Source organism: Aristolochia californica, unplaced genomic scaffold (assembly GCF_029961685.1).
Source record: "Aristolochia californica isolate CCGP_79_NKW_82.1479 unplaced genomic scaffold, dmAriCali1.0.hap1 SCAF_7, whole genome shotgun sequence".
Classification (NCBI taxonomy): Eukaryota; Viridiplantae; Streptophyta; class Magnoliopsida; order Piperales; family Aristolochiaceae; genus Aristolochia; species Aristolochia californica.
The window spans coordinates 5,741,473-5,763,240 of NW_027182268.1; the positions used below are offsets into that span (position 1 = coordinate 5,741,473).

At 41.6% G+C, this 21,768-nt stretch overlaps 2 protein-coding genes and 1 long non-coding RNA gene across 5 annotated transcripts; 2 read left to right on the forward strand and 1 right to left on the reverse strand.

The window, feature by feature from the left end:
• The first annotated feature begins 1,084 nt into the window (after nucleotides 1-1,084).
• Nucleotides 1,085-8,263, forward strand: LOC137936526 (bifunctional riboflavin biosynthesis protein RIBA 1, chloroplastic-like). The gene is made up of 7 exons (XM_068781248.1): nucleotides 1,085-1,183; nucleotides 3,639-3,996; nucleotides 4,557-4,772; nucleotides 5,986-6,308; nucleotides 6,611-6,740; nucleotides 7,154-7,450; nucleotides 7,546-8,263. Exons 1-7 carry the CDS (start codon nucleotides 1,134-1,136, stop codon nucleotides 7,855-7,857), a joined length of 1,686 nt encoding a protein of 561 aa, XP_068637349.1. The 5' UTR covers nucleotides 1,085-1,133; the 3' UTR covers nucleotides 7,858-8,263.
• Nucleotides 8,264-11,471: 3,208 nt separating this feature from the next.
• Nucleotides 11,472-11,891, forward strand: LOC137936310 (arabinogalactan protein 1-like). Its single transcript, XM_068780895.1, has one exon. The coding sequence runs from the start codon at nucleotides 11,472-11,474 to the stop codon at nucleotides 11,889-11,891; it is 420 nt and encodes a 139-aa protein (XP_068636996.1).
• A 1,319-nt stretch (nucleotides 11,892-13,210) lies between these two features.
• Nucleotides 13,211-15,878, reverse strand: LOC137936952 (uncharacterized). Of its 3 annotated transcripts, none has more exons than XR_011109589.1 (4): nucleotides 14,968-15,878; nucleotides 14,449-14,495; nucleotides 13,950-14,257; nucleotides 13,211-13,864 (listed from the first exon to the last, which is right to left on the reverse strand). It is a non-coding gene; the product is annotated as an uncharacterized lncRNA (long non-coding RNA). The 3 variants fall into 3 exon arrangements; XR_011109590.1 differs by lacking the exon at nucleotides 13,211-13,864 and having other exon boundaries at nucleotides 13,877-14,257; nucleotides 14,968-15,176; nucleotides 15,739-15,878; XR_011109588.1 differs by lacking the exon at nucleotides 13,211-13,864 and having other exon boundaries at nucleotides 13,877-14,257.
• Nucleotides 15,879-21,768: the final 5,890 nt, after the last annotated feature.

A 21,768-nucleotide genomic window follows, 5' to 3' on the forward strand; every position in this document is an offset into this window, starting at 1 on the left:
CCTGTATGGGAGATTTGAGAAGAGTAAAATGAGGCGAGGGTGTGTCTATGATCTACAGTCTACACTCGCGAGAGTACGAACACTTGTGTGATGTTAGATATTGTGGGCTCAATTTCAGGTTTTGAGTTTTAAACCCGTCGGTAAAACACAAGGTAGAAGAACAGGTTTTTCCAAATCCCACCTGTGAAAATAAGATCGATGGGACGGAGATGGAGATGATGGGGCAGAGGGTTTAACAATTCCAGTTTTTTCCGACTTGGGGTTTGGGAAACTCAACCCCGATCCAACACGTACCCCACCGTGCTCCTCGTGGGAGGACTTTGCTCATTTAAGAGGGCATATATTATTATAATCGCACCATATATTATATAAGGGAAGCATTTCTGTAGAAAGTTGGCATCTTCTCAAGAATCTCCAAATCTGTGTTCTCCCCGTTGATCTCGAGCAGCCAAAAGGTGAGCGCCAGGCTCTTTTATTTTCTTTTTCTACCCCATTTTTTTTGGGTATTTTAAGGAACAGTAAAGAATTTGTTGTTTTCCGGCATGTTTTTATGTTCATTTCATGTTTCGGTTGGATGATCCAGCCGGCTGAGGCTAACAGATTATAAATCTATCGTAATAAAGAAAGAAATACACGATCGATGGCTGGGGTTTGTTTCTTGATCTCGGTTCCCGACTTCCAGTTTCCGCATTTTGTGTCTTGACCGTCAAAATTTCGAAGAATAATAATATAATTCCACATTGGTTGAATCTGGAAACAACTCTGTACCTTCTAAAAAGATTCAAAAGCTTCAAGTCAATAACGGCGACTAACAGAAACAGTCCTCACACGCATCAGAGATGAAGATCGATCCGTCAATCATAATTCAAGCCAGAATTTAATATCTGACGGTCCATTTTCATCTTCTAATTGGATGAACACGGAATCTCAGCCGTTAATTCTGTATATTGCTTGGTTGGCGGCGACCGGTCCAGCAGCCCATCTCACCCTCTGTTCGATCACCTTTCTTTCTCTTCCCTCTGAAACGTCTATAAATTTAAGCTCTGACCGCATAACGCAGACGTTATTGCAGGGTGCGGTTCTTGAGAAGCGTCACCGTGGTTCGAATTTCGGTGCGTGGAAGGGAAGGAGCAATGGCCTCGATCAGTCTTTCTTGCGCTTCGACGGATCTCGCGCGTCTGCAGTAAGTTGAATTCTTAGTTTTTTTTCTTTTTTGGGTTCTGCAGGCTTACATCTCTTCAAGTTTTAGTTTTCCTTTTATTTATTTACTTATTTATTTGAATTAAGAAGAATCAAGACAACCTACTTAAATTTAGTTAAAAAAATGCTAAAACAAACAATAAAGAGGAGGCTTTTTGCGTCTGTGTCCTTGTTACGTATGAGTTTCGTATTTTCTGTGCACTCTAGAACCATTCCGTGTATGTTGTTTGTTCTGAGCTCCAAACAGCATTTGATTTTTATTATGCTATCGGATTCCCTAGTTTTCTTGTTTCTTTTTTTCTTTTTTGTCCTGATTAATTCATCATTGTAAATATATCTTAGTTGTCAATAGTCATTGTACAAAGGGATTCGGTTCCGATTGTCAACGCTTATTCTGTTTTTGAGAATGTCTTATGAACCATTAAATATAGGTCTTACGAGTATCTTGGTCCAAGTATGGTTTTGACTGTCCTTTTCTGGCTAAACAGTAGATCATGTCATATATTGTTGCTTTACTGTCCTCTTCCTTTTGTCGTGAATATTAACTAGAAAACTACTGCACCTCAAATGCTTGAGCTTAACCTATAATACTTGTAAAACAAAAAAATGTGATAACAAGGTTTGTTCTAGCTGTAAGCGACATACTTAGTGGATCTATGAAGAATGAGTACCTCCGGAAAAAAAGGCGCCATGCAAGGTTATATGTTGTCCTGCCTAAGGTTTTGTTAAGTTTACTAGAAATCTGTCATTGCCCTCCAAACTCAGCTTGCAAAGTGACAAATTTTTATCATAATATAAGGAATCAAGAAATTATAAAACCTTGCTAAAATAAAAGCAAGAAGTCTTCTTGATGCTCCTAGTTAAAGCTATAAATAAATAGAAGGTGTCTCATTTCTCAATGGTAGACAAGAAATGGAAGGATGTGACCTGTGCTGTACCTGAGATGTTGAACTTCTCTTCCTAAATGTGTATTTGGTTGCCAATGTCAATGGAAACTTTCTTGGTAATAATGGTATTGCCAGGACTTGGAAACATGTTTGTGGATCATGAAGGTATCAAACTTGCCTCCTCGTCAACTTGAATTATGACTTAAAAAGACTACTGTCTGTACTCTACATTTGGCAAATGATAACCTTATTGAATTTCAAGAAGATGTAAAAATACATAAGACCTGTTAGTGTAAAACTTCACTTGGCTATACAGATATTTATTACAACATTCTATGCAACCTGTATAGTTAATTGAGTACATGCAGTTATTGTATCAGAGTTTAGGCTCTAAATTCTTCTTTTTCACCAGTCTTCATTGCCGATAGTCAACCAATGTTTTTGGTTGCGGAAAGTTAGTTTTCACCCTTTACCGGCCTCTATTTGGCGAAATCCAGTCATCAGCCTTCATCCCCGAACTTGTTTATGTGGAAAGGTGTAACAATGGATTTCTCTATCCTGTCAAACTTCTTAAAATTTTCAGATCAAACGAAAAGTTCACAAAGCAAACAAGGGTCCTTAAGTGTTACAAACTACTATTTGTTTACAGAGTTAGATATGTATCCGCATGTGGAAATGAAATCTGCTGCGGACGTGAAAAAAAAAAAAAATGTTGGAGAGGGAGAGAGTGTTTAACAATCTCTGTGCCCAAGAAAAAATAAAACATATTTTCACTTAGCTCTTGCCACCCCCATGCCCAAGAAATACCTCAAAGATCCTAGTTTTTTTATTTGAAATTCTTTGGCCAGAAGGGTCTTTAAGCTTTACATGTTCAAGAAGACCATCACCTGATAGGATAATATCATCCACGTACACAATAAGTATAGAAATCTTCCTGCCATTAGTGTGTTTAAAAAATAGTGTGATTTGCTTGGCTTTGAAGGTACCCGAAGTGCTTTATGGCTTTAGTAAACTGATCAGACCATGCTGTAGACTACAGTCTGTATCTACATTTGGCAAAGGATAATTTATTGGATTCAAGGTGATGTAAAAATACATCAGACCCGTTTGAGTAAAACTTCACTTTGGTGTACAGATATTTTATTACAGCATTCGATGCAACCTGTACAGTTAAGTTTCAAAATGTGGTAGCTATCTAGGACATTTCTTAGTCACATCTGCATTGTATTGTTGGTTTTTTCCTGTGCAGTTTCTGTTGCTCCCTCTGCTATTTTGCTCTCCTGATTAAACCCTTTTCTTCTCTGATATATGGAAAATTCAATTGTAAACCTCTATAAGTATTACAACTATCAGATGTTTTAAGATGTATCAAAGATCAGTTAATGCATATATAATTTAAGATCAAAGAAACAGATTAGAAATTTTGTAACTCTTTAATTTCTGATACTTGCATTTGGTTAAGATACCGACTGGTGCTATCAAATTTAATGAATTCTGCATTTCTTTGCTTCTTATCTAAGAGATTTGTTTGTTTGTTTTGCTTTTCTTCAGATCAAACAAATATTTCAAGGAGTTCAGGGGGTTGCGGATGACAAATACAGTTGCCGTCAATAGGAATCCTCCTTCTCTGTCTCCCCTCAATTTAAGGACATCATCTCTTACTCTTAGGGCTGTTGGTGGAGAAAGAACCACACCAATATCTGGAGAAGGGGGTTTAGTTGTTGGGCCTCGGGACTTGTCTGCTGGCACAGAGATTCAAGCAGATGCAATATTGTTTGGAACAGTTGCAGCTGATATGACCCCTGGTAATGATGATTTTTTCATTGATAGAGACGAGTTCGATTTGGACATGCCAACAGGAGGGCTTTCCTCCATTCCTGACGCCATTGAAGATATCCGCCAAGGAAAGGTAGGCAGTCAACTTTCATAGATTGTGATGCATCTCATGTGTGACCTATGTGAGCCCTAATCTAGCTATTTATACCTATATTGGCTTCATGTTATTTGTGAAGGCAGAGTTTTTATTATTATTTCACCTTGATGCGGTCTTTGTTGATTTTAATATTTGCGGGATAGATGGTGACGTGTCTAGATTACATACTCACAACTCTACCCATGTTTGAGAGAAGGCTAGTTCTGGGCTTACTGACCAAGCTAAACTGGTAAACCATTGGTGTTCCCAGTATTTCTGTTGATCTGTCCCAATTTTATTAGACTTGTTAGTCCTCAAAAAAGGATGTAGAAGGGCATTTTTTTGCTAAAAACAATAGCCCCCAAAAAGTAAATTGGTTTTGAATAATGCTATAAAACCTATCAGCGTAGAGTGTTAAATATGGATACTCTTCCTTGGTCTTTCTAAACTAGCTTTAACCCAGCTATGGGATTCCTGTAACTACTATTATGGGATTCAGTCAGTCAACTTATTCAAGTTCTACTATCATTGACATATCTTGGTTGAACTACCTGCAGTTTGTGATTGTTGTGGATGATGAAGGTAGAGAAAATGAGGGAGATCTTATAATGGCAGCATCCTTGGTGACACCTGAAGCTATGGCATTTATTGTGAAGCATGGGACTGGGATTGTGTGTGTGAGCATGACTGAGAAAGACCTAGAGAGGCTACAACTTCCTCTTATGGTAATTCAAAATGAGGATAAACAGCGTACAGCATTCACAGTGACTGTGGTAAGTATCTGCTTGCAGATAAAATAGTAGCATTATCAACTGAACACCATGCATGAGATTTTACTATTGTAACTAGCTCCAGTTAATAATCTCTATATCCAAGCAAGTCGCAATAGATATCTGGAACTGGACTAACTTTGTGCAATTTGGGAAATGGTTTGCACTAACTCGTGCTGTATAATTGCCACCAATCAACTATTGTTTACAGATCATGTACTTGATGTATTCCTTGTGAAGAACTCATGACATTCGAGGAGTTGAAATACTCATAAAAGTTCTTTCGGTGTGTTTTGGTTAAAGGGCATGCCATTTCTTTACTGTTGATATACAATTTTACTATTTACTTACTAATTACATTATGTTAACTTTTTATATGTTTGAATCTGAAAAGCATTAGCATGGTTTAAGAAAACTAATGTTCTTTTAGTTAGCTTGTTTTTATCTTTTTTCGTTTATCCGTATTCTGATGATTGGTTACTATGATTGGTTACTTTTTCCTTGGATTTCATCTTTTGGAAGAGAATTTTTTGTTTCTTTTTTGGGAATTCATAAAAACGGCTGAGCCCACCCCCTTCCCCCCATTCTCTCTCATGTGTCTTTATTACAAAAGCATACTCTACCTCTGATAATCACTCCTTCCTGTTTGCTATTTTCTTTTTTCTCTCTTAAGAGAGCAAGGACTGTCTGTCTCTCGTTAAGCATGTCATACTTTGGGCCTAAATAGTCTCGAAGTTTTTGAACTACTTTTTATCTGCTAACAGTATTCATTTCAGTAACATTTAGCAGGAATGACATTTATTTGGCATTGTAATGGTGATTGCTGCCTTTTTCCCTGCTTCCCGCTCGCCATGTTAACTTTTTTACCCTTTTTTGGGTACTATTGATGCACAAGCACACCCACCAATATACCCCAGCCACCATTGGGTCTTGAACCCAAGACCTCAGAAATGGTCCAAAGTGGCCATTGGGTTGAACACTCAATCTCCATGTTTTCTTCTGCAGATTAAATTGCTTGTTCCTTACAGAGGGTAAGAAAACAAGAAGCATTAGCTATGTTATCTTTAGGAAACTAAATAATGTTCTAATATTTAAAATGCTTCATGAACTTGAGAACTGCATTCAATTGCCTATCAGCTGACAGTCTTTTCTTAGTTAAGTACATCCTCTGCAAATTCTATGTTTGTTCTGAACATTACCATTTTCTTTTTGGTAGGATGCAAAAGCTGGTACCACTACTGGTGTATCTGCAAAAGACAGATGCAACACAATTTTGACTCTTGCATCCCCTGATTCAAAGCCCGAGGATTTTAACCGACCAGGTCATATCTTTCCACTGATGTATAGAGATGGTGGCGTTCTAAAACGTGCTGGTCATACAGAAGCTTCAGTTGATCTTTCAGTGCTGGCCGGACTGGACCCTGTTGCTGTTTTATGTGAGATTGTGGATGATGATGGGTCCATGGCTCGATTACCAAAGCTCCGTGAATTTGCAAAGAAAGAAAATTTGAAAATTATATCAATCGCTGACTTAATCAGGTATCTTAACATTATTTTGTGAAGTATATTATAGGACACATGTTAGTTGCATAGGCACGGCCTTGATATCACAATCGTGTTCTCAGAAACTGAACTCTCTCTCTCTCTGTCTCTCCTTCCCCCACCTAATCCAGTATCCGCTTCCTCTTCTTGTTTTTCTTCCTCCTCTTTTTCTTCTAGTGGAAAGAGAACAGAATGAATTAAACCCAAGTAAATCGTGAAGGATGGGAAAACAGAAAATTTTGCTTATTTTGACAAGAAATTTCTGTAGATTAAAGGCTGAAATGGAGCATTTTTTACAGGTATAGGAGGAAGAGAGATAAGTTAGTGGAACGTTCAGCTGCTGCACGGATTCCCACAATGTGGGGTGAGTTCCAGGCTTACTGCTACAGATCACAACTTGATGGGATTGAACATATTGCCATGGTTAAGGTAAGCTTGTTCTAGGATTCAAAATCATATATTCTGTCTATTTTTTTTTAAAAATAGTATTTATATATTTCCCTTATATATGAAAATTTTGTACAATCCAAGTAAGCCATACTTGGATATTTTGGAGTCTTGGGTTTGACAGCAAAACAGTTCTTAAAGTTTCCTAACCTGCAAAGCAGCAGAAGTTAACTTGAACTGGAAATGTTAAAATCATTTTGATGCTCTTTTTAGGTGACCCATAAATGGATCTTTGGAGATTCACATGGTCATGTTATTATCTAATGGCTCGTCTAATATTTCAGTATTCAGTTACATTTAGAAAATTTCTGTAGAAAAACTTAAAACCAAAAGGTTCAATATAACTATTAGCATCTTTAATGTGATTCCTACCATTCTTTTTCTGATGGAAACAGGGTGATATTGGTGATGGAAAAGATATTCTTGTGAGAGTCCACTCGGAGTGCCTCACTGGTGACATTTTTGGTTCTGGAAGATGTGATTGTGGGAACCAATTAGCACTTGCTATGAAGCAGATTGAGGCTGCTGGAAGAGGTGTATTGGTATACCTACGTGGACATGAAGGAAGAGGTATTGGTCTTGGACACAAGCTCCACGCATACAATTTACAGGATGCTGGAAGAGACACCGTGGAAGCAAATGAGGAACTAGGATTGCCTGTTGATTCACGTGAATATGGTATTGGTGCTCAGGTAAATCAGAGGCAACTTTCTCTTCTGAACCCCAGATGTGTTAACTTGAACCTTCAGTTGCTTAGTTTTCACTGTTACATTTACTGCTTTTGCAGATACTACGAGATCTGGGTGTTCATACAATGAAGTTGATGACAAATAATCCTTCTAAGTACATAGGGCTTAAGGGTTATGGTTTGTCAGTGGCAGGCCGTGTCCCACTATTAACTCCCATAACAAAGGAAAATAGAAGATATTTGGAGACTAAGCGTGCAAAGATGGGTCATGTCTATGGTTCTGATTTCAATGGTCTCTTAAGTGGCCTGATCAACGGAAATGATAGTACCCTTGGAACCAACAGTATACTTGAGAAGGAAATCAATGGAAATGGAAGCACCCTTGGAACCAGTGGTGTAAATGAAAAGTAAAGCAAAAATGGTGTTGCGAACAATAGCTTGTCTGGCATGTTCATGTCTGCTTGATTGGCTCATTGAGTTATCCTCGCTCAAAAGCGAGGTTCCAGCATGACAAAGACAGTTGATATAACATGGCTTAGAATTCAGGTATGGTATTATGATTGTGTCCTGTGAAATAACACATTTCAGATTTCAGGCAAAAGGGAATTAGATAATATTCTGATATTTCTGACCAAGGCTCAGCTCCAGTCAACATTGAGAAGGAGGAATTCTAGCTATTAATTAATTGGAAGGGACACACATATTATTATTTTATATTTTTTAAACCCTGTAATCTTTGAGTGAATAAATCATTTTACTCTTCAAGAGATGTATTGCTTAATAGTCTCTTCTTTTATCTATGCAACTGCAAGCTAAATGGGAAGTCCAATTGTATTTCTCATAAATTAGCTGAAGGGAGAGTTTCAAGGTCTTCTACTGTGAAGGGGGCAACTTTGCTTCATGGGGGTTGAAGAAATCCTTCTCCCCTTTCTGTATTCATGTTCTTTTTTATTTAATTTAATATATCATCTACAGTAAAAAAATTATTTAGAAACTGTACACCTATCACAGAGGATTCGATTTCAGATAATTTTTTTACATTTTTTTTTTAAAGTTTTGTAGGCCAAACTAGGGTTGAAGATATTGGGTTAGTCAACAGTAAGTGTAAAAGCATTTTTCATTAACTGTAAGTGTGTATTTCAGATGTTATATGTCAAAATGAAGTTGTTCCTTAGAATTTTATTCATGGGAAACTCTTCTGGCAGCTCTGAGAAGGTAAGTTCTGCTGACTTGAACCATGTTTTCTGATCATGGACAAGGTTTTGGGCTCCTCAAACGTCTTAGTTACACTCTTTGATAACTATGGAGTTCAATGCTGACTTAAAACAAGTCTAGATTGGTGAATGTGGATAAGATTCTATTTTATAAACAGGGTACATGTAAAAGAAGAGAATGCTAGAGAAATATTTTAGCTCTTCCTCTATGTTACCTGTTGATTTGATTGGTGAATATGAACTCAAGATCATTTTCTTACTCTCATACAATTTAGTACTATTCAGATATCGGGCACAACAGAAATAACTAAGTTGTCTGACTTCGATCAGTTGGTGCAATTTTGAAAGGCAATAACAATGTCCTACAACGAGTAAAGACCAAGGCCGGGAGCAATTCGAATCACCCAGAAATGCAATTTAGTTGACATCTTATTTCTTTGATGGGGAGCTTTTAGAATTTTGGGGTCAATTAGGTTGTTCTGTAAGTATTTTTGGTTTCTGCAAAAAGGGGTATTGAGAAGTTGCAATCACGGCCTTGCAGAGGATTTCTTAATTCGTTAGAGAGATTTTCCAGTGTCTTTTGCCTTCCATTCAGCTGTACAATTGACAAATGCATCTTGCTAACAGGAGCAAGCAAACTATAAGAGCGTGGTTGCAAAACAGTAAAGGAAGGTAGTTTGAGGTTCTACTTAGAAATAATTGTGAAATGCTCAGCAGTCTAGATGTTCATCGTTGTGGGGGGCAAGGTAAAAGAAGAAAGTTCCAGTCCACTCCAATTTTCTATCATTTTCTTGGAAGCTATACCAATAACTGCTGAGAAAAACCCAGAAAACTCAACTGCAATATTTCTTGAAATCTTATAATCAAGAAAAAGTGTTTCAAACTTCAATTGGGGCATAAGCTGGATGATCAGAGATTGCCTGCCTGATGCAGATCAGCCGTGCAACCGCACGGTATCGGCTCCATCTCAGATCAAGTGGTTACAACTAACAAAAGATCTAATAAGAGAATTGTCCAACAAAAAGAAAGATAAATCAGGAAAATCCGAACAAATTACAAACTTCTTATAAACAGGAATGCCGCCATTTTCTCACGGCCATGCCTTCCCCTTTTCCTTTTCTGCTTCTTAAAGAACCTCGTTTCCCCTTCTAACTGACAAATCAATTCAACCCTCGGCAGAAATGGGGTCCCCTGCAACTCTACTTGTCGTCGTTCTCCTTCTCCCTTTCTTCGCCGCCGCTGCTCCCGTCGCTTCCGACACGCCCACTGATGCGCCCCTCGTCCCTGGCCCAGCTTCTTCCCCTAGTAATAAAGATACGTACTATATCGTCGCGCCGGTAAGTGACACGTGGAAGGTCATTGACACTCCGACTCTATCGCCCGTCCAAATTGCCGATGATTCTGCAAGTGTGGCTTCTTTAGCCGCGATAAGCGGCGTTGCAGCGATTGCTCCTGGGCTGCTTGCTGCATTAGCGTTGATGTTCTAACGTGAGCCCTGATCGAAGGAAATGTACAATGGGATGCTTTAAGAAACTGCTGCGTTGTAAATTGTAACACGACAACTTGAGAAGAATATTTAAATTCATTTGTTTGCTCAGTATATGATTAAAAATTTTAAATTATTTCAAATAGTAGATTTATTTTACTCCAACACAGACGAACTTTCAAAGTGGATTTCTCACTCTGGCTCTCTCTCTCTCTCTCTCTTTTCTTCCATTCAAGGAAAATGGCTAAAACCAGTGTTAGCAGCTAATTCAATGAAAACCCACAAATGTTCCATTGAAAAACAAAAAAAAAACTACCATAACCGATTAGTAAAAACCAAAAAATAAATAAAAAGGAGATTCAAGTATGATTTCGACTCTAAACAGCATAACGAAGATTAAATCCATGAGAACTTCTTCAAAAAAACAATAAATGCACTCAAAGATTTGACTGACATAACTGCACAATTAATCCCAAGCTTTTTCTTGACCGTAAGCAGTAAGCTGCAGTTCCATTTACTTCCGTCTTTCATTGAAGTCGATTCCCCAGTTCCTACGTCAAAAGATGAGTGATGACCCGATACTGATACGTCTCCTCCACTGCTCAACTGTTACTGAATACGCAACCCCACCTCGTCAGACTAGGTTGTTCTTGCCTGTCACGTTATCGTACTCACCAAACTACACTCTTGACAAGCGAAAATCGTTGCTCAAGAGGTAGAAAAGATCCATCCGAGGAAAGATGAAATTCCTCAGAGACCGAGGTAACTTGGAGACCGAGGTTCACGGTGCCTCAGTCTCTGAGGAATTTCATCGAACACTCGACGTTCAAACCCGCTGAGACGAAATCAGTCCGTTACCTTATTTATTTAGTTAAATAGCGATTAATTAATTGTCCGATAAAAGGGCAGTTTCTTCTTAAATTTCCAACTTACTAATCGGACGGCTTTGATTATCTGTCGCATATTTATGACCGTTAGTGGGGTCTACTTCAAATTATGATAATCTGTACGGTGAAGGCATACGTGGAGAAGAAAGCTTGGATGTTTAAAAGTCAGGGAAATGGAAATCCGTGTCGCTGGACTGCGATTATCAACATTGGACGGCTGGGATCCAGTGAGGCAAAAGCAAATGCTTCGTTGGCAGTTTCCTTAATAAACTTGATACCGTATTTCTTTATTTCTTTCCTTTTCCTAACCGACTTTCCTTTTCTCTCTATATAACTCCTTCGTCTCTCTCCTCTGCACACTCCCTCAAACCCTAAGCCTTCTGCCTCTCTCTCTCTCTCTCTCTCTCTCTCTCTCTGCGCCTTTAAACACGAAGAGAGATGGCTTTCGGTACCGGTAGCTTCATGGCGCCTCTCCTGATGCTTGCATTGCTCGCTGGATCTTGCCTAGCCCAGGCGCCGGGTGCTGCTCCTGCCGGCGCTCCCACCTCTCCTCCGACTCCCAAATCTCCGCCACCCAAGTCTGCTACGGCGCCTGCTTCTCCTCCGGTTACGGCTCCGTCTCCAGTGTCGACTCCTCCCACCACCGCCGCCGCTCCCTCTCCATCCTCTGTTCTTTCTCCTCCGGCTCCACCGACCTCGTCTCCAGCTTCATCGCCTACCGGTCTAACTCCAGGCTCGATCTCGAGCCCTCCCGGTGAATCTCCTCAGTCTCCGCCTTCTAGCGCTGCTGGTGTCCTCGACTTGAGTAGAGTGGTCTTCGCCGGAGCCGCGATCTTTGCATCTGTTGCGTTGTTTTGAATCTCTTCCGAGACGTACTGCAGTGGCGTCCTCAACGCCAGTGATTGATTTCGTCTGGTCTTTTTTTAATTTTTTTTTTTTAACATTTTTCATTTTATTTGCTTGTTTATGCCCTTATATTTTAAGTTTTATCTCACTAGTTTCTTGTTAGAGTGTGGATTCTGATTATTGATATTTAATATTCGGATTCTTTTCTTTTTCTTTTCAAATCTCGTCTCCCCCTCGCTCCTCCATCGTCTCCCTCAACAGAGTTTTATTTTTATTTTTAAAATATCAATTTAATAAAAACATTGCTAAAATGAAAATGAACGTGACAGGTGATCTTTCTTCTCGTGTCGTGTGTAATGTCGTGGACAGCTGTATTTAAATAATGAGAGTATGTGGCATTGATGCGTTGGGGTTGGGGGGTTCGTGTGCTGTTGGGCGACAGCTTTTGTGTCTGCCAAAACCTTACTCCTCGGTTCGTTCAATCAACTCAGACTTTGTCTGCAAGAACCGATCTGCTTCTACCTGAAATTTACGTCTCAATTTTACAAGATTACGATTGAGGTTAAGCAACATTCTGGAATCCATTGACGAGTCCGGCTATATCGTTGCCAGATTCCTCGTGACCAACACCAGGGGCAGCTGTTCCCAGCTTTTGAAAAGGAAAAATAGAGCGGAGGGTGGGGTACCGTGTCCTTGTTCCTGAGAGAGTGAAGGGTAATGGGCTTTTGAGAAGGCATCATTCACAGCTCGCAAAGATATGGAAAGAGGGTGCGAATAAAGTTGGTAACAACTCACTGGTTGGTGGAGGAGGAATCTTGCTTATTTAAATTTGAACTTTCCCCCAATTTAAGGTCGTGGTGGGTCCATCATGATACCCTTTCTGTACATGGGACCTTTGTAATCATTTAACAAGGTTATAAATGAGAAATAACTTTGCAGTAAGAAAGCACTGCCTCAACCCTGGTAATTCAAGAAAGAGCAAACATGAGTTGAGAAGCGGCAGAAAGCAAGGCCAGCTGTGGAGTGAGAAACCATGGTTTGTCGAGGAGGGTGTAGCGACGGCGGTGGTGGTGGGAGTGGTGAGTGATGGCGTTGGCCAAGCACTTCCGCCACCACTGTGGCGGCTCCCACCGTCACCGCAAGCTTCATTCCCCAGGCGCAGTGCCCAACTGCAAAGGTTTTATCACTGGTCCAGGTACAGTAATCAACTCCACCCAAGTGGAGTCTCCCACAGAGTAAACTGCTCTACATGACCTGGCTGAGGACAAACACTGCTGCACCCACAATTGCAGCCATCGTTCCTGCCATTTCAGAAAGAGAGGGATCGGCTGACCGGCGTGGGAGAAGATTGAGGCTGGGCTCTTATAGGGGGATTTTTATCCCAATAACCAATTTTAAAAACATATTTTGAGAAACGCTGCCACGTCATTAAATGATAAACCCTCGCTTTTGCCCTGTCATCACAGGAATGGAGATTGTCTGCACTTGCAATTCCCTTAACGTCGAGTACTTGAGGAAGACGAATTTCACTTACTTCGACAAAGGCCCCAACTTCGCTGAGATATTCGACTTTCTGGATGCCGGGAGTTCATGCAGAGGAAGATGGCGATCTCGCGGTTCATCTCCAAGAGGTTTCAGAGCTTCTGTGCGGAGAAGAACCATGAGGTGGTGAGGGAAGGCCTCTTGCCTGTTGCCTCTTATCGTCTTCTTCCTATCCATTTTTGCACATATTTTCCTCAAAGTGAGGTTTGTTAGTTGTTCTTAGTGGTAAGACTTGTCGGATGCTCAATGGGTTTCATTCACTTCCATTAACAAGATGCTGTCTACATGATACTTAAGACTGATATTGAAATTATTGAGGTGGGTCTCTCTTTAGTTTGGACCTTGGAGTTGGGAAATGCAAGGGCTAGCTGCAAGTATCTGTTCTACCAAACCTTCTCTTGATCCAAACTTTCCCACCTATACTTATCGATTTCTCTGGGCTCCTACATGAAAAGTTATCGCTTCAAAAACTTAAAATCCTGATTAAAAAATACAAGAAACAAAACATTTTATGTTACATTTACAAACCTTTATGTAATCTTGCCACACTATCTTACTTGCGGTGATTTTCTACGTTGTTGGATCCGATTTGATAGGTTTTTTTGGAAGTCCTCATGCAGTTTTTCAACTGTTCATTCATCTTTTGGTTCCTTGTATCCAAACTAAACATATTGATGCAGTCACTGAAAACTTCATGTTTCTAGACTCCATTGGGTAATTTGTTACCCAAATTGACTTGCTCAATGAACAAATCAAACAGTTTACTATCTTCCTCATACGTCCATGAGTCATACGTTCTCTTTGAAGTTTCATCCATTATGCCTTTACCTTTCCTCCTGCCAACCATCTAAAGCTCATAAAAATTATATAATGAATCAAGCATAATTTGTTCTAGAGAAAAAGGAAAGGAGAGGCGAGGGGGAATCCCCCCTTACATTACCACTTAAAAATAGTAAATGCCACTGAAACATGAAATAACAGAGTGATAAAGAAAATAAAAGGCTAATGCATAAAGATAAAAAATTACTGGATATTATTAAGTGAGTCCAAGTCCAATGAATACAATTCTTCCACCTGATTTCAAGCAATAAGATGTTAATTCACTATTATGAAGGATCTTTAGAAATAGATATGAAATTCAGTGAGACAAAGAAACTAATGTGATGCTCAAAAAATGGAATACATCATCTCTCCTACAGCAATTCCAGGTGCTGCAGCAAGAGCCTCAATTATAGCATAAGTTACACTATTGTTAACCATCATATAGGATAATTGAAGTTTTAGTCTTCATGCAAGTAAGTCTTTGTCGAGTGGAGCTGTTTGACAGGGTGATAATGATACTTTCAAACTTTGCTGTTTGTAATTAAAAAAAATAAAGAAATACATAGGTTGAGGTTGATCATGTTACTGAGTCCTGACCTCGTCTCTCCCTTCTAATACACACTAATGCAGAAATGAGCCAAATCTATGCTCTATGCTAACACATGTCTGATTCTGCCCAAACTATTAATAAACTGCTCTTTATCATCTTTAACATAAAACTTACCTCTTTCCCTCTGGAATGGCAGCTCTTGAACTGGAGTTGGAGGATACCTAGCTCAACAACCTTTGACAAGTTGGGTCCTGAAGCAACTAAACTGAGGGATATCCTATCAATGTATGGCAGGCTATGAACTGAGCTTGCAAAGAACCGCCAGGATTCAAGAGACTGAGCTATCAATACAGTGAAGTCCTCGGTTTGATTGTAGTCTGTATCTGAAACCACGAAAATGATGGGACAAATGGGAGCGTTTTAAATTAATAAATGCGACAACTTTTGAGGACTTTGAGTGATTTTTGGATCCCTTAAATTTAAATAAGGAGTTGTTTTAAACCAATACAGAAGCTGCCTTGTTTGACATTGCTGAGATGATGATGATGGCTTCGTGGGCAACTCTGTTATTCTTTAACAGAAAGGTTTATAGGAAAGTTTTATCTGAGAGCAACTAATATCCGTGTAAAAATGGGATGACACAGTGTCTCTGGGAACTTTTGTCGAACAGTTGATGTTCCTAAAACGTTCACGCATATTTTAACAAAAAAAAAATGTTCCTAAATCGTCCTCAAAAGAGGAAGATTTTCAGAAACTAGAAAAAGGGAAGATTTCCAAGAAAAGGGAAAAAAATTCCCGAACCAGAAATGCATGGAATTTTGAATAACAAGCACTGACTTCTATGAAATGGAACCGAAAATTAAAATGGGAGGCAGAGGAACGATTCCGAACCAAGATGTATGATTTAATATGACTAACCAACGATTTCCAGGAAGAAGGGTTTACCCTAGTTTCTGCCGAATCGAGCGAGTGAGATTGCAGAGATTGCAGAGGGGGGAGAGAAATCGCGGAAGGTCGTCGGTGTCAAGCAGTGCTGGGGACGGCGACAGGAAAAGAGGTTCAGCGACCGACATTGCCCGGGGAGAGGTTGCAGAGGGGGGGGGGGGGGCAGTGAAATCGCGGAAGGTCGCGAGAGAGGGGGGGGGGGGGGGGAAGTGAAATCGCGGAAGGTCGCGAGAGAGTTGGGGATTTTTTTTCTATTGCGATTTTTGACAGCCCGATGTAATTGAACGAGTGAAAGTGAATTCACATATCGAATGGATTGAATTCACCTGCACTCGGGTTACTTTTACTTGCACTAACGTATTTTTGTGCAAATTTTACTTATAGAGTCTACTAAGGGGGGGGGTTAGTGCATATGACTCGTGACATGATCTTCATGCGCATTATGTAGTTCATGTCTTTATGTCGTTAGGGAGCGCTGAAATTCATATCATGTACATGAAGATACATGACTCAATAGTTCATGTCTCAAAAGTAAAGGGCGGAAAGTGTTTTCCACCCGATTTTGAGAATCATCTACATGACTCTCACGCGGGCTTTCTCTGGCTCAGACCGTCTCGCTCATTTTTCCTCATTTCATTCCCGCAGCCCCTCCGTCGTCTCCCTGAAGCCCGAGCTCTCTGCTCCCTCTCTCGTCTCCGCTGTCCCTCTCCAATCTCCCTCTCTACTGCCTACGTCTCTCATTGCGAACGTCCTCCCGGCGTCCTTCTCCTTCTCGGACTCGCTCTCCCTCTGAACCTTCCGCTCGCTTCTCCCTCTCTCTTATCTCTCTGTCTCTTCTCCCTTTCGGCATCTCACTCCCTTCTCCCTCACGCTATTATTTTTCCCCCAACAAACCTTCCAATTTCTTGCGATTTCTCCTGTTTCAGTTTCGGTTTTCTTCGATTTTGACATTTGGGCTTCTCGGCCTCCCTCTCTTCTCCCTCTCTGCGTACCGTCGGAGCACCGCCTCTATTGGCGTTGCTCACCGCCGTCGCCGTCACAGTTGCCCGTTGGCTCGCCCCTGAGAAAGACGACGATAGTTTTTCGCCCCTAAGGAAGACGACGATAGTTTAAAACTATCGTCATCAAAATCATTAATATATAAAATTTATTTATAAAATAATTATTTTTATTTATTTAATACATTTATTTTATAATTACTATATTAAAAATAGTGATTTAATAGTCATAATTAAAATATTTTTAAAATAAATATTTGATAAATTATTTTGGCATAATTATCCGATTGCTATAGTTAATTAAACCAATGGTTTTAAATTTTGTGATAATATATTAGTAATTAATAATACATAAAATATATTATGTACAAATATATAGTGTGTTAAATTTATGATTAGATCAATTTTTTCTCTTAAATTATTCATTTTTAGGTTAAAGTATATCATATGTTATTAATAACTCTACGTATTACTTTTATTTTTTTTATTTATAACGTTATTTATTTATTATTTATAATTAATCATGTGCGTATTTCATTGGCTCATGTAATTACCATATTAATGCATAATAAAATATCTAATTCAATTAATAAATATATTAATATATTTAATTATACATTAAATAATTTATTCGTGTAGTAATAATGGTTGTTTTACCTAATTTGGGGTTTAAAGATTATGTTGTAATTAAGTGTACTGTAAAGGTTTAGAGATTCTCTTATTTTTTATGTTTTTCTCATGTTGGGGCACTAACACTGGAAACTGTTTTCCAGTGCACATTAAGTCGTCAATACTAACACGAAGTGTAAAGATGATCTTCATGTACATGACTGACGTGATCTTCATATTGGACATGAACTTGATCTTCATGTATCCATTTGGGGGACTAACCCCCCCAACAGGGCTAAGATGATATTTGAATAAGAAAGTTCAGCCAACAACAAAACATGTTATCCAAAAGATCAGAAATACAACTAAGGAGATAGCATAAGAGAGGTTTTGCCCATCGGTGGACTCTCAAAAGCAAGCAAAGAGAAGAACTTGCATTGTTCTCCCCTTCATACACAACTTTTTGAAATGGAGAAAGAAAGTGATTTTCTACTGTTTGGCAGTAGAGAATCATGGAAAAAAAGAAAATGAGAGAAAAACTTCTCTCTTAGTTATAATATTTTCTATCTTAAAATAATGGAATTCCAAGATAAAAAAAAGAAAGGGGTAGAAAAAATTTAATCATCAAAATTTTAAAATATTACTATTTTTATTTTCTTTTTTTATTTTCTACGTGTATTCAAACAAAAGAAACTATATTTCTTTTTCATTTTCTTTCTCATTTTTCATGGACATCCAAACAAGAGAAAATAAACCTTTTATGTTTTTTAGGGGTTCCAAATAAACCTTTAGTGTTATTGTGAGCTTTTACCATAGAAAATGGAAGGCAATATTGAGGAAAGAGGGCTCTAGTGGAGAAAGAGTGATCCAACAACAACAAATAGGTGGTCCGATGGAGAAAGCAGGCTCTTGCAACTGCAAAAGAGATTATTTGTTTTGGGAAGCATTGGGGCTGATGCCAGAGAGGAGGGCCCCTAAGGATTTTTCCTCTCGTTTCGCGTGTGCCACATGCAAGGGAAAATCTTCCCTCCCGTTGAGATTTGGAGCATACATTGGGACTTAGTGATGTAGTGTAGATAGTGACTTCTATCGGGACTCTTGTCGCCTGGAGAGAGATGACGCTCGTTCCCGGAAGAGCGCAACTCGATCGATGATAGATAGGAGAGAGCCGCAGAGGTTCGACGTCTCCGGCCACAGAGAGGAGAGTCGCAGAGGCTCGAAGTCGCCGGCGCCGAAAAAGAAGGTGTTGTTGTCTGTGTGTCGTCGTTGCCGGAGTAGAGAATAGAACTGTTGTTGCCATAGCCAAAGCTCGGGACTTACAGAACGCGGGATGCGTTGAGGTAAGTGGTTTATTCTCCCGTTTGGACTGATAGAGTGAGAGTCATTCGGAAGGTTACGGAAAGGTAGTCAGAGAGGGGGTCTTCGGACCCTAGGTGCCGGAAGAGAGATAGGGGTCTCGAAGAGAGGCGACGTTCCCCGGTAGAGCGCAACTCAGGATGACTGTCGCCTGAGCCAGAGAAAGGAGCTCAGACGACACCAATGCCGAAAAGCAGTGGGAGTTCGGGACTCTCGGCGCTAGGAAGAGGAAGAGATGGGCTTCGTCAGGACTAGCAGTGACAGAGGGTCTCGAAGTGAGGTGACGCTCGTCCCCAAAAGAGAGTAGCTCGGGACGACCGTCGCTGGTGCCACAGAGAGGACCCGATAAAGAGAGGTCTCGCCGTCGCCGGAGAAGAGAGAGTCGTGGAAACTCAGATCTCGGCGTCATCGAAGGAAGGCAGAGGGCCTAGAGACGACGCGTGGACCCGTGAAGCTTTAACGGTGCTGTCAGAGCAGAGAGGGGGTTCAGATTCCCATTGACAACGCCAGTGCCATCGTTGGTGTTGTTGTTGCAGAGAGGCAAGCCGCGGAGGCTCGCCGTTGCAGCAGAGAGGCAAGCCCTAGAGGCGTCGCCGTCGAGGCTGTTGCTGGAGCTGCTGGGTGACACTATTCTGGTGAGAAGAAGCAGAGAGTCTCTCGAGACTGAGAGACCTCCAACGTTGTTCAGAGTGACGCAGCGGAAGCAGAGGAGGAGCTCGGGCTCGACGTTGTTGCAGTTGCCGGAGCTCGGAACTCCGATGCCGTTGCTGGAAAATCGAGAGACAATGGGACTCTCGGTGTTGCCGTGGCAGGCAGAGAGCTGCCGTTCCAGATGCTGTTGTGAGATACAGCAGAGGCTTTGTTCCAGATGTTGTTGTGAGATACAACAGAGGCGATGTTCCAGACGCTACTGTGAGACACAACAGAGGCGCTCTGAGCATTGTCGTGTGACACCATTGTCGTCGCCGAAAGAGAGGGTCTCTACAGGAAGACGAAGCAGGAGCTTCGGTCTCCGCGGGAAGACGAGTCTGGAGTTTCGGTCTCGCCAAGAAGAAGAAACAGTGAGTTTTGGTCTCACCGAGACTCGCTGGTGCCGAAAGAGAGGATATGCTCAGATCAGGGTAGAGCCGTGGAGGCTCGCCGTTGCCAGGGGTTTGGAGTCGTAGACTCACCCGTTGCCGTTGAGGCTGGAGTCATAGACTCGCCCATTGCCGTTGAGGCTGGAGTCGTAAACTCGCCCGTTGCCGTTGAGGCTGGAGTCGTAGACTCACCCGTTGGCAGAGGCTAGAGTCGTACACTCACCGTTGCCCAAGGCTGGAGTCGTGGACTCGCCAGTGTCAGAGGGCAGATTCCAGTGGGAGTCCTTCCAGTGGCTACAGGCAGATGCAGCAGGGAGTGGTCGCAGCTGAGAGACAATGGGACGACGTTGCTACTGTAACAGAGAAACCTCCTTATTGTACTGTAATCCTCAAACTGATTTTAAATGAAATCTTCTACAGCTCCCGTGGACGTAGGCAATTTATCGAACCACGTAAAATATTGTGTTGTGCATGATTACTTGTCTCTTTACGATCGTTTTTCCCCTAATAACTGTAATCAGAGCTAAGGTTCGGGTTTAAGGGAAAACGACGGAGCAGCAGAGGGCTCAGAGGCAAGTGGGAGCTGGCCAGGTGTGCGCAACCTCATTTGGTCTTCTAGATTAAAAACAGAGGCAGTGAGTTACAGAGGTAGAGGATATCACGTTTGAGGAAGAGTTGCCGCATTGATATGTGTGAAGACATATTGAAATCAATCTTCAAGTGAGAGATTGTTGGGAAGCATTGGGGCCGACGCCAGAGAGGTGGGCCCCTAAGGATTTTTCCTTCTCGTTTCATGTGTGGCACACGCAAGGGAAAATCTTCCCTCCCGTTGAGATTTGGAGCATACCTTGGGACTTAGTGATGCAGTGTAGATAGTGACTTCTATCGGGACTCTCGTCGTCGGGAGAGAGACGACGCTCGTCCCCAGAAGAGCACAGCTCGGCCGGTGATAGATAGGAGAGAGCCGTAGAGGCTCGACGTCGCCGACCACATAGAGGAGAGCCGCAGAGGCTCGACATCGCCAGTGCCGGAAGAGAAGGTGTTGTTGTCTATGTGTCGTTTTTGCCGGAGCAGAGAACAAAGCTGCTGTTGCCGTAGCAGAAGTTTGGGACTTACAGAATGCGGGATGCGTTGAGGTAAGTGATTTATTCTCCCGTTTGGACTGATAGACTGAGAGTCATTCGGAAGGTTACGAAGAGGTAGCCATAGAGGGGGTCTCGGGACCCTCAGTGCCGAAAGAGAGACAAGGGTCTCGGAGAGAGGTGACGTTCGTCCCCGGAAGAGCGCTGCTTGGGACGACTGTCGCCAAAGCCAGAGAGAGGAGCTCAGACGACGCCATTGACTGAAAGCAGTTGTAGCTTGGGACTCTCAGCGTCGGGGAAGAGGAAGAGATGGGCTTTGTTAGGACTGGTAGAGACAGAGGGTCTCGGAGAGAGGCGACGTTCGTCCCCGAAAGAGAGCAGCTCGGGATGACCGTCGCCGGTGCCAAAGAGACGACCCAGCTGAGAGAGGTCTCGTCGTCGCCGGAGAAGAGAGAGTCGTGTAAGCTCAGATGTCGGCGTTGTCGCAGAAAGACAGAGGGCCTAGAGACGACGCGCGGACCCGTGAAGCTTTGACGGTGCTGTCAGAGCAGAGAGGGGATTCGGATTCCCACTGACGACGCCAGTGCCATCGTCGGTGCTATTGCTGCAAAGAGGCGAGCCATAGAGGCGTTGCCATTGCAGCAGAGAGGCAAGTTGTAGAGGCGTTGTCGTTACCGCTGAGAGGCAAACCACAGAGGCTCGCCGTTGCCACAGAGAGGAGAGCCGCAAAGGCTTGCCATCGCCAGAGAGGAGAGAGCCGCAGAGGCTCGCTGTCGATGCCATTGCCGGAGCTGCTGGGCGACGCTATTCTGGTGAAAAGAAGCGGAGAGTCTCTCGAGACTGAGAGACCTCCAGCGTCGTTGAGAGTGACGCAGCGGAAGTAGAGAAGGAGCTCTGGCTCAGCAT

Bases quoted from the DNA above. Each gene is read 5' to 3' on its own strand.
- LOC137936526 (XM_068781248.1), top strand. From the start codon at position 1,134: ATGGCCTCGATCAGTCTTTCTTGCGCTTCGACGGATCTCGCGCGTCTG. The intron at 6,309-6,610 runs GTATCTTAACAT...CATTTTTTACAG, and splicing joins TCAATCGCTGACTTAATCAG to GTATAGGAGGAAGAGAGATA. The intron at 6,741-7,153 runs GTAAGCTTGTTC...TGATGGAAACAG, and splicing joins AACATATTGCCATGGTTAAG to GGTGATATTGGTGATGGAAA.
- LOC137936310 (XM_068780895.1), top strand. From the start codon at position 11,472: ATGGCTTTCGGTACCGGTAGCTTCATGGCGCCTCTCCTGATGCTTGCA.